Source organism: Papio anubis, chromosome 8 (genome assembly GCF_008728515.1).
Source record: "Papio anubis isolate 15944 chromosome 8, Panubis1.0, whole genome shotgun sequence".
In the NCBI taxonomy this organism is placed as follows: domain Eukaryota; kingdom Metazoa; phylum Chordata; class Mammalia; order Primates; family Cercopithecidae; genus Papio; species Papio anubis.
Genome location: NC_044983.1, coordinates 16,124,174 through 16,136,707, shown reverse-complemented (window position 1 = coordinate 16,136,707; position 12,534 = coordinate 16,124,174). Strand labels below are relative to the sequence as shown.

General features: G+C 38.3%; 1 protein-coding gene across 44 annotated transcripts in view; it reads right to left on the bottom strand.

Annotated features, from left to right (window-relative positions):
* Positions 1-1,004: 1,004 nt before the first annotated feature.
* PCM1 (pericentriolar material 1) overlaps positions 1,005-12,534 on the bottom strand; it is a 110,441-nt gene continuing 98,911 nt past the window's right edge. For 31 of the 44 annotated variants that reach the window (XM_031669369.1, XM_031669368.1, XM_031669366.1 and 28 more), the window contains 3 exons: positions 4,452-4,544; positions 4,247-4,361; positions 2,938-3,289 (listed from right to left, as the gene is read on the bottom strand). In XM_031669369.1, the coding sequence (XP_031525229.1) occupies positions 3,264-3,289; positions 4,247-4,361; positions 4,452-4,544 (234 nt within the window). In that variant the 3' untranslated portion in view covers positions 2,938-3,263. Of the gene's footprint in view, positions 3,290-3,337; positions 3,843-4,246; positions 4,362-4,451; positions 4,545-12,534 lie in introns of those variants that run through there. The other 13 variants (XR_004185747.1, XM_031669392.1, XM_031669396.1 and 10 more) reach the window with 3 other exon arrangements.

Here is a 12,534-nt window from a genome sequence, read left to right as displayed (position 1 = left end):
TGACCAAAATTTGGTGCTTTCCCCATGACCCTATATAGCATGTGGTAACCCAAGTTCTTTTTTTCTTTGAGACAGAGTCTCACTGTATCACTAAGGATGGAGTGCAGTGGCGTGATCTTGGCTCACTGCAACCTCCACCTCCCGGGTTCAAGCGATTCTCCTGCCTCAGCTTCCTGAGTAGCTGGGATTACAGGCGTGTGCCACTTACGCCCGGCTAATTTTTGTATTTTTTCGTAGAGACAAGTGTTTTGCTATGTTGGCCAGGCTGGTCTTGAACTCCTGACCTTGGGTGATCTGCCCGCCTCGGCATCCCCAAGTGCTGGGATTACAGGCGTGAGCCACTGCACTGGCAGTAATCCACTCTCAGGCCTTTAAGTATAATAAACTTACTTCTTTCAAGTTTATTCTTCCTGTGGCCATTGACTTCTACCATACCATTATTCAACATATACATTATTATTATTATTATTTTTTGGGACGGAGTGTCGCTCTGTTGCCCAGGCTGGAGTGCAGCAGTGCGATCTCAGCTCACTGCAAGTTCCACCTCCCAGGTTCACGCCATTCTCCTGCCTCAGCCTCCCGAGTAGCTGGGAGTATAGGTGCCCGCCACCACACCCGGTTACTTTTTTGTATTTTTAGTAGAGACAGGATTTCACCGTGTTAGCCAGGATAGTCTCAATCTCCTGACCTTGTGAGCCGCCCGCCTCGGCCTCCCAAAGTGCTGGGATTACAGGCGTGAGCAACTGTGCCCGGCCAACATGTACATTCTTCAAACAGTATATAAAACAAATATAACTAAGAAATAATAAAGTGTCTGTTCACTGTAAAAACAAAAAAATCTCAAGTTCAACCAGCTTTCTGGCTGACTGACACATCATTTCTCATGTTCTGTTTTTTTGTTGTTGTTTGTTTTACATTTAAAACTGTCAAGCCACCATTGTGGAATAAATTCTGAAACATAAGTGAGTATGTGAATTTAAATGAAAATACAATTCAGAGTTGTATACAGGATATATATTTATTACCAGTGAAAAAGCATTTACCCAAAGTCAGTGTTACAAAATACAAAGAGTACCTCAACAGTCCGGCCAGCTCATTATTTTAGGCATTATCTCAACCTGCATAAAATTCTCTCTCACTCAGTTTGACCTTTTCTCCCTCTATCTGTAACCAAAATTTTTAACTTCAAAATTAGGACAAATAGGAATATTAAATGCCTAACCCTTCAGCAATAGTTTACTAAACAGATTAAATAAATATATCTGCTCTCAAACCCTAGGTATTTTAAAACTAAATTATCTACTAAAATAGAAAAACAATAGACTTAGATTAATAGCAGCTGTAACACAAGTCAAATAAGCAATTTTGATAAGGTTTGTAAGTACTATGGTAATAACTAAGATATAAATACAATTTTTTCACTTTAATATGCATGCAGAGAGAGAGAGAGAGAGAGAGAGACAATATGTAAGGCTTGGCTTGAGTACCAAAACAAAGTATTTACCCTTTCCTGCTTAAAGTCTAGAAAATAAAGAATTTGAGTATGCATGTAACATAACTTATTGTTCCAATTTCCCTGAAGTTAGAGCACCTGGATAAGAACTTCTAATTCTGAATTGGTAATTTTCTGAATAGGTTTTATTAAAATCGAAGATACACTGTCTTCCATAATTTAAGTAGCAATACAGTAAATGTCCTCGTAGAGAAATCCTCATTTAATACTCCTTGAACGGACATTACACTGAGGTATACAGCAACTTTTTTTTTTTTTTTAAGATGGAGTCTCGCTCTGTCACCAGGCTGGAGTACAGTGGCATGATCTCGGCTCACTGCAACCTGCAACCTTCATCTCCCAGGTTCAACCTATTCTTCTGCCTCAGGCTCCCAAGTAGCTGGGACTACAGGTGTGCGCCACCTCTCCCAGCTAATTTTTGTATTTTCAGTAGAGATGGGGGTTTCACCATGTTGGCCAAGATGGTCTCGATCTCTTGCCCTCATGATCTGCCCGCCTCAGCCTCCCAAAGTGCTGGGATTACAGGAGTGAGCCATGGTGCCTGGGCAGCAAGTAACAATTTTAAAGGAATACTCAACAAGTTCTTTTTTTATGGGGTATTTCAGTTGTTAACAAAGTTAAAATACTTATTGGAACTAATTCTTCGTATTTGAGGAAGAATCTATAAGGTTGACTAATTCATTGTTATCTGGTTTTTTGAAGCTTTACTGGGTATATGGACAATCTGGGATAAAAAGTAAATCACCTTTCAAAGCTGATTTACTTCAAGTCACATAAACTTTCAATACTTCACCTGCAAATCTGCTTCAGCCTCACTACACACAAGAGAAACTGCTATGCTTTGGCTTTAAATTACCATCTCAATAGCCAAGTTTATCAGAAGACATACAGAATCTTACTATTTTATTACAGAAATTTAGTTCTACTTATTCCCACTTGAAAAAGTTAAGTTTTTCATTTAAAATTAATCACAATGTTACTTCTCTGTGCAGAAATCTCCCTAAGTATATAAAGCTTTTTTTTTTTCACTTTTAAACTGAGGTGATGTAGATAAATATTTTCCAGAATTTCAAATCCTGACAGATAACGATGTAAGTTAAGTTCCAGATACTGAGAACCTATGTTCTAAACTTACTATCCAATTTCAATGGATTAATAAATATTCTGTAACTTCACAGGTATCCTGGATACCTTGATAATCTGCCCTATTCTTGTACAGGAAAAGGACCTGCAGGTATCTAAAAGAACATCAGACCCAACAGCAGCAACACTGGCATTATTTGGAAGACTGGCCTAATAGATGGGCTTTATAACAAATAATATATTTCTCTAACTCTTAACCACTGCTCTTTTCTGAGCAGCCTAAAATTATATAAAACATTGACTTGCTGTATAGAATTCAACATAATTTCCAAAAAAGATACTTTATAGATGAGTCCAAACTTTATTTAAAACTACATTTTAAATTCGTTACCAAACATCACAATGGGGAAAAAAATCAAGACCAAAGAAGGAAAAAAAACAAAAAACAAAAAAACAAAAAAAACCACCACAGTGTGTCAAGGCTTAAATCTGTCCAGAATTCAGTTTCTGATGTTTTAAACTACTATGGGGAGAAATGACCATACCTATCAAAAAAGCAGTGTCAAACTAATTTACATTTTTATACAGATCAGATGTTTATTTAGTATTGTTTTCATATATGCATTGACTATGTAAGGACAGAGTTAGATGAGCCTCTGAAGACATCTCATATACTCTGGGCTCCCACCGTTTCTGAAAAACAGAATAATAATGCTTTATAAATTACTTATCAAATTACTAGAATTTAACATTGTGCTCTGCCATTAAAGCTTTTACTTTTAATATAAGGTTATTATAAAAGAAATCCTAATTTAGCTTGCTAATACAATTCCCTAATAGCACACGGTAAAAAAAGAATAGGTGAGGTTTCTGATTCAATATGGCAGAGTGAGTACATCCTGTCTCTCTAAAAACACTGCACTAGGAATAGAAAAGAACTATAGAATAGAATAAATCTAGACCAACAAAGAAGACTGGTTGGGAGAAAACAGAACAGGGGATATCATCAAATTACCAGAATGCTCAATGCAGACGGAAGCATACCCAAAGAGAGTGGAGGAAGCTGCAGCTCAAACACTTGCAATAGGCTGTAGCTGAGAAGGGTACCATGTTCTAACAGGTAGAAGTGGGCTGAAAACTCAGAAATTAACTGAAGGTCTGATACCTGAAGGGTCTTTCCTTCTCACTCCATTTCCAGGAAAAACAAAAACAACGAGATATCATGTGATTTTCATCAACTGATGAACTGATGGAGAACAACAAAAAGAAAAAAACCCTTTGACCCTGATGCAAGAAACACTGAATGGCTCAAGAGCTGTGTTATTAGACTCATACAGAAAGAAATCTGAGGCTACTGAGACTATTGCTTGGCTCTACAATGAATGATATTTATATAGAAGCATCCTCAGAGAAAGTATAGAACCATTTAATTATATTACAAAAACAAAATATAAGTATATTTAATAGCCTTAGTAATGTAAGAATATGGGTAAAACTGAACAGAGAACCTGGAAGAAAGTAGAGGAGCAGCAGCAAGGGATAATGACCAAAGTTGATGGAACAAAATGCACATATACTTAACCAAACTAAAAAGTAAAAAAATAGAACAACCAAAAATAATATGGCAAGATTTAAATAGATAACTCTTACCGGGTTCTTTTAGTGTCTGAGAATTTCCAGCTAATTCTTCAGTCTGCAGTTCACATATTTCACCAGACAAATGGTTTTTCTGTTCTTCTTCTACCATTTTCTTCCTTATATCTGCCTTTGGAATGAAAATTAAAAATACAAATCATTTTTCATTTTAACAATATTTGTTATATAAAGACAAGTTTAATTAAAGACAGACAAATACCTCTGAATATATTGTCAGTTTCAGTGGTAAATCTTCAACTTTTACAAAATCTTCTTCATCAGACTTTTGACTTATATTACCAGATTCTGCTTCCTGTAATTTAATGGAAAAAAAAAAAATACGTACTCTAGATCCAAACCAAAGTCACCCATGTGAAGAAATAGTGAATTATTTTATCAGTAATTCTATCATATTTCGTTTTCTTCTACAATCAGCTCTATGAATAATTTGGAAATAAGGAGTTCATAGGAAAAGCTACATATCACAGCTGTGAAACATACTGTCAAGCTGTTACCATTTTGTCAAAAAAAACACAAAAATAGTGGCGGGGTGGGGAGGGCAGTTTATACGTGCCGAAGAAACAGTAGTTACAACCAGGACTAAAAACACTAGAAAGACAACTCTTGTTTCTTCATACGTTTACTGAACACATAAGAGCCATATCCGGCAGAATGTAAATAACCACTTACAAACTTTTCAGTGTATCAACTCTGATGGCGCTCAGTTAGAAAGCTGATGTATGAATTCAGTAACTGTCTTCTGTGATCACCTCAAACTGTTTTTCCTAAACTTGAACTCTTTTTTTTTCTCCTAGTTCTCCCTTCTCATTTTTAATAGTATCATAATTCTACCAATTATCCAAGTAGAAATCGTAGGTTTTTCTTCTTCTTGCAGTATTTTTCACTCATCATGCTCCTGTTCAGCTCATATTTCATACTTATACAACAGTAGATCCCCTAATCTAGCTTGACAATATATCCTATAGTCATCAGATTAATCTTCACAGTCCATAAATTTGACCATTTCACTTCTTTGCACAAAAACATTCAGTAGGATCCCTGACTAAAGTTCAAAGTCAAGAGCTTTTATAACCTACCTCTGACTTAATTTCAATTAAGTATCTTCTATGGCAACTCTACACAATGATCACATGAAAAGAATAAATCTAACTGGTAATTGAAATTTCAGAGTTTTAAATGTATAATTGTACCGGTAGTGAGGCAAACAAAAGAGTTAAAAGAGTTATTCTTTGTACTAATGTTTTCTAAAGATTATAAGGCCCCTAAAAATTATGAAGTCATAACTGTAAATGTATCTTTAAGAATTTTTTTTTTTTTTTTAGACACAGGGCCTCACTCTTGCCCAGACTGGAATGCAGTGGGGGCAATCACAGTTCACCACAGCCTAGAACTCCTGGGCTCAAGTGATCCTCCCGCCTTAGCCTCCTGAGTAGCTAGGACCACAAGCAAGCACTATCATGCATGGCTAATTTTTAATTTTTTGTAGAGACAGAGTCTTAGTATGTTGCCCAGGCTGGTCTCAAACTCCTTTTAGTTCTATCCAACAAAAGCATTGATTGGAAATCACCCAAGTTAAGTTTCACTTATGTTTGCAGTTTAAGGAAGATTAAGGCTGTTTTAAAGGCCTTTGTTTTATGGGGGTTTTGGTCAGGGATTTTTCAGGCCTGATCTCCATTTTAATTTTGCTTTAACAATTCCCCCCTTTTGGCTTGAGGGTGGCCAAATGGAGTAGCATTATCCTGTTACCACTACTGACGCAGATGCTGGGATGAAAAGTCAGGTAAAGTTGTTATCAAAAGGTACGTTGAGATTCAGTCATGCAGCCTCCATCAAGATTTACATAGTCAGTGTTAGTTTCCCTGATGGCAATCATGTGACGTGTCAGTGGTTGCTGGAAAGCATTTAAACCCCTTGTGGGGATATAACGCACAAGGGAAGAAAACACAGTAACTGTAGCAAGAACTGAAAAATCTCTCTAAGCAAAGATTCCCAGGGGCCAAAATTTAACCAACCGAATAAATCAATGGAGGAGGCCTTGCTAATCTGATTAAAAAAATGATTTATTAAGATCTTTTAAATTTGGGGCAACAATATCTGATTAACATAAAAACAATACTTTTCACCAAAGCTCATCCCTGTGAGCAGCTAAACTTCTACTGGAGTTCCAGTGAGGCCAAATCACTCATCTCAGATTGTACTGCTTGAAGAGTATCAAAAGTATCATTAAAACTTTTTTTCAAGAGTTGCTGAAATATTCATAAGCGATTTTTCCAATTCAGAGGCTGCCAGCTAAAGAAAAAAGGATCTTAGGAAATAACATAATCTAGAACTCCTTCATATATTTGAGTTTGGGAGATCACAAGGAGTTCTTTTTTAAGGGGTCACTTTATGTACACACAATCCCAGGTTAAGAATTTCACTACCATTTCATATCTGGTCAGTTTAGGTAGGAAATAGCCCAAACCACACTGTCCAGATCATATAGGTGAAAACATTTATATATTTTGTTGCCATACAAGATGAGTAACTCAGTATTACTGAGAGAAAGGGGCAAAGGAGATCCTATTACCCACCAACTGGGAATGATGTGATTGTCATGGTTATTCTTTGTCATATCTGCATCTGCACATTGCCAGGTAGAATGGTTATGATTCTATTAATGGAAGAGGAATAAAAAACACTTCTATGTATTACATATGGGTACCATCACCAAATAAGGATGACTTTCCTTTTCAAATACGCCCTCAATATTGATCTAAAAAACCCTATTGTACATAGTGAAACTATAGGGGTATTCCATTTGCCTCTAGAGTTTCCTTTGAACCCATGTCAGTTTCAGTCAGTTCTCTACTAATACAGTCAAGGGTATTATGGTGAAGTTCTGATTTTAAATATGTGTCATTATATAGGAAAGCAGTCTCCATAATTTGTGTTAAACCAAAAAGTTTGACTGCAGATAGGGAGACTGGAACCCTGGCTAGATTAGGCCCAGTTCTATTAAGGTTTTCTGTCCATAGTGATAAAATTACCAGCAATAAAATCAATAGTAGTTACAGAACATACCTTTGCTTCTAATAACTTCTTCCTAGTGCCAAGTCAGTCAATCATAAATATCAACCAACCTGCCAGGGGAAGGATACCAAACCTTTTCATAAAACCAGTTTCCTGAACTGCTCACCTAAGTGTGTACGGCAATAGATTTCAGTATTAGTTGTGATTCCATTCATCTACATGACTACATGGCCAGCAACTGCTTTGGTTGACAGTGGCTATGCTTTCAACATCAGACCTTAGAGGATATTCGGTTTGAGTAGGAAAAGTTCCTAACAAAAGTTTGAACATTATGTGTTAATGCAAAACCAAAACAAATCTTAATGAGAAAAGTTATATGTAGTCTTGTTCCACTGTGGTGGGAAGTTGTTTACTTCGTGATGCCACCTGCTCCTAGGGAAGGCTTTCCCTTAGATATCTTTAAGTTACCTATAGGTTGCCAAGTCCAAGAGTCTAAGGAAGCTCTCTCTACTTGAGAGAGATGGACCCAAGGCTCAAAACCCTGAAGTTTTGCTGCATCGTGAGTAGTAAGAACCGTCTGGTACAGTCCTTTCCAATGAGGCTCAAGGGCTGTTGTTTCCAAAAGATCCAATCTCCACATTCTAAGTTATGGAAGCCAGTCATGGATCATCGTTGGTACACAGTTCACAAAAAGCCTCCTTCAGCTCGTGGAAATAGACTTTTGCATAATCCATTAAGGTCTTGGAGTATTGAGTCATTTCAGAGCTAACAAATACAGGTGATACATGGGGTTCTACTACTAAAGGCATAGGTCTTCCAGTTATTTCATAAGGGGTCAAATTTGAGTTTTTCTGTAGGGGTTGATCTAATTGCCATTAGGGCCAGTGGTAACATTTTTGACCAAGGTAATCCAGTTGACAATTTTGCTCATTTTAGTTTCAAGATATCATTTGTCCATTCAAGCTTTCCAGAAGAAAGAGGATAAGGGCAATGGTAGTGCCACTGACTTTGAAAATCTTGTTTATTCGATAACCTGTTCGGGAAAATCAGTTCCCTTATCACTGGAGATCTCTCCAGAAATACCCCATAAAGGAAATACATTTCCTAAAAACCTTTTGCTACTGTTGTGGCATCAGCCTTTTAAGTCCCAATCTATCCTGAAAACAGGTACACGAACACAAGAATATACTGATATCTCATTGTGGGTGGCAAATGAATGAAATCCATCTGCAGACCTACAAATGGTCTAGCAGGTGGTAGAAATCTTAAGGGTCTTTCCGGCTTTATGAGTTTGACAAGTCACATTGTTATAAGCCATTTCTGCTTTCATCATCTTTTTCATAATCTGAACCATTTTTCTTCACCATGATAGTTGGTAGAGTGCAGGGCCTTTAATAATAATGGCAGTTTGAAGGACTCAGGAAGGACCACCTGGCTGTCTGGGCCTTCAGTAAGTTCTTATTGAGCATTAAATTTGCTTCCTTTAAGATTCCATTTTTGTTGTTTCAACTCAGGTGCACAGCATCGTTTACTGAACAAATTATCCTGAGTGATCTGATCTTGGTCAGTTCTGTGGAGTTCATTCAAAATGCACATTTTGTCAATGTCAGACTTGGCCATAAAGTCCACACATGCATTTCCTTGATACTCAGATTCAGTCCTGTGAGCATGAGCATCATTTTTATTAGCTACTTGTTAGGGCAGCAGAATAGCTGAAAGCAGCTCATCTGGCAGAGGTCCAGTACTGATGGAGGTTCCACTACAAGGTAGAAACCCTCTTTGTTTCCACAACATTCCAAAATCATCACTCACTCCAAAGGCATACCAGTTATCTGTATAAATGAAGACTGATTTGCATTTTGCTATATGATAAGGCTTAGATCACGTAATTCTTTGGGTTCTCCTGACTTAAGTTGAGGAAGAGTTCCCTTTTCTATTAGTTCATATTGAGTTGTTACAGCATGTCCTGCTCAGTATTTGTCCTCTACAGTTTTATCATAGGATCCAACAATAAAATGTATTCAGAATCATCTAATGAAGTTTTCCATAAGTCAGTGTGAGGAGTCAATAGTTAGGACACCACACATACACACAGTTACGGTCTTCCTAATGTTCGGACAGAGGCAGCAAGTGGTAGGGTTAAGCAGATTCACGTCTGAGACAGAGATTAGAAGGTGACAGGAGAAGGATATCATAAAATGTTAGTCTACTTATTAAGACATGTTGGATCTGACTGGAATATAATAAGCTTTCAACTGCATGTGAAACCTGTAGGTAACATTTATTCCATAATACTAGGTCACGTAAAGTTTCTACCAATTTAGCTGCTGCTGTCACTGCTTTTAGATGGTTTAGATATGCTCTGACAATTCGATTTAACTGTAACCTATAATAAGTAATGGGTCAATAGCTTCCTCCACATTTCTGAGTAAAGACTCCTAAGGACGGATTATCACATTTGATAATCACAAAGTGAAAGGTTTTAAATAATTAGGGTGTCTTGAACTTGGAGGTTATAAGGCCAGTTGTATTTTATTGAAAGCTTGTTCATCATTATCTTCCCATGGCAAAGCTGGGACAGAGATTTTTCTAAGTTCAGACAAGGGGGAAGCCAGCAGAGAAATTTGGGATTCAAGATCTACAGTATTCCATAAGACCAATGAACTCCCTTAACTGCCTTAGTTGGGGGCCAAGGGAACCCTTGGATTGTTTTTATTATTTCAGTTAAGAGGAAAATTCCCTCTGCAGTCAGATCATGTCCTATGCAATGGACCTTTACTCTAGAGCAGGGATCCCCAACCCCCAGTACTGGTCCAGGGCCTGTTAGTAACCAGGCCAAACAGCAGGAGGTGAGTGGTGGGAGAGAGCCAGCAAGCCTAGCTTCACCTTTATTTAAACCTACTCCCATCACTCACATTCTCGCCTGAGCTCCGCCTCCTGTCAGATCACTGGGGCAACAGATTCTCGTAGGAGCTCGAACCCTATGGTGAACTGCGCATGCTAGAGATCTAGGTTGTGTGCTCCTTATGAGACTCTAATGCCTGATGCTGTGTCATTATCTCCCATCATCCCCAGATGTGACCATCTAGTTTCAGGAAGACAAGCTCAGGGCTCCCACTGATTCTACATTGTAGTGAGTTGTATACCAATTTCATTATATAACACAATAATAGAAATAAAGTATACAATAAAGGTAATGCGTTTCAGTCATCCTGAAACCATCCCCCTTACCCAGTCTATGGAAAAATTGTCTTCCATGAAACCAGTCCCTGGTACCAAAAAGGCTGGGGACAGCAGCTCTAAAGTTTTGCCATTGAGGCCTTATGTCCCTCGTAAGCTAAAAGTGTAAAAGATGATCTACATATAGACAGAATACAATTTCTAGAGAATTGTAAGGTTGACTGACAGGTCTTGGTATAATGTCTGAGAAAAACAAGATAGAGCTTCAGCGAACCCCTGTGGCATTGCAGTCCAAGTATATTGCTGGTTTTTTCAGGTACAAGCAGAGAACTACTGGCTTACTGGAATACTAAAAAAGGCCAAGCAAAGATCTATCACACTGTGAACCATTTAGAATCTGTAGGCACGTTAGAAAACAAAGTGTTAGGATTTGGAACAGCAGGAAATCTTGGATTGACAATTTTATTTAATGCACGTTAAGTCTTGAACAAATCTCCAACTTTGTCTCATATATATGTATATATGTGTGTATACATTATATATGTGTGTGTATATTATATATGTATATATGTGTATATATATTACATATGTATATACGTGTGTGTGTGTGTATATATGTTTTGTTTTGAGACGGAATCTCGCTCTCTGGCCAGGCTGGAGTGCAGTGGCGCAATCTCGGATCACTGCAACCTCCACCTCCTGGGTTCAAGCATTTCTCCTGCCTCAGCCTCCTGAGTAGCTGGGACTACAGGCATGCATCACCACATCCAGCTAATTTTTATATTTTTAGTAGAGATGGGGTTTCACCATGTTGGTCAGGATGGTCTCAATCTCTTGACCTCATGATCAGCCTGCCTCAGCCTCCCAAAGTACTGGGATTACAGGCGTGATAGATTTTTTATCCGTAGGATTAGAGTATGATAGAGACAAGTACAAGGAATTGTTTTATTAAATCCTCTATAATTGGGTAAAGCCTTTGGATTGCCTCTGACTCTAGGGGGCATTACGGCAATTTAGGCAATGGCTTAGAGTAATATATTTGGATTTTTATAGGCTTACCACTTTTAACCTTCCCTTTGTCAGCTGAGTAACAAGTCCACAAACATCTGGGTATTTCAGAAAGGTCTGGGTTGGTATAAGAGTGAGTTTCAATATGATCAATTCCTGCTTGTAGGAAACAGAGCAGTTCAGGTTTAGAAGGGTCAGGAAGCTCTAAAATTAACTTTCCTTCCAGAGAGAACTTTATGTGCCCTCTCAATTTATTGTCATACTGTAGGAAGGCATGCTTTTCTGAGATTGGTCCAAGCGTCATTTGGACTGGTTCACAGGGGATTCTCTGAACTTGATTGGAAACGTGACATACTTTCTTTCCTCCAAGGGATTGGCTGATTTACTAGGATGGGGTTGAAAGTGGATAAGGTATCCACCAACACTGTACACGACTCCCACTGATGCTGATCTTAGTTTCCCCATGTTTATTTAAGGTCTTATGGAGAAAAACATACCAGAGAATCCCTTGATGTCTCATTGGTGTTACTGTCTTCAGAGTCAAGCCCTTGGGAACTTCTTTTTTTTTTAAAGGGATTGGCTGATTTTACTAGGATGGGGTTGAAAGTGGATAAGGTATCCACCAACACTGTACACGACTCCCACTGATGCTGATCTTAGTTTCCCCATGTTTATTTAAGGTCTTATGGAGAATAACATACCAGAGAAACCCTTGATGTCTCATTGGTGTTACTGTCTTCAGAGTCAAGCCCTTGGGAACTTCTTTTTTTTTTATTTTTTTGAGATGGACTTTTGCTCTTGTTGCCCAGGCTGGAGTGCAATGGCACGATCTTGGCTCATGACAACCTCCACCCACCAGGTTCAAGTGATTCTCCTGCCTCAGCCATCCAAGTAGCTGGGATTACAGGCATGCACCACCATACGCAGCTAATTTTGTATTTTTAGCAGAGATGGGGTTTCTTCATGTTGATTAGGCTGATCTTGAACTCCTGACCTCAGGTGATCCGCCTGCCTTGGCCTTCCAAAGGGCTGGGATCACAGGTGTGAACCACTGTTCCCGACCAGCTTGGGAACTTCATCTA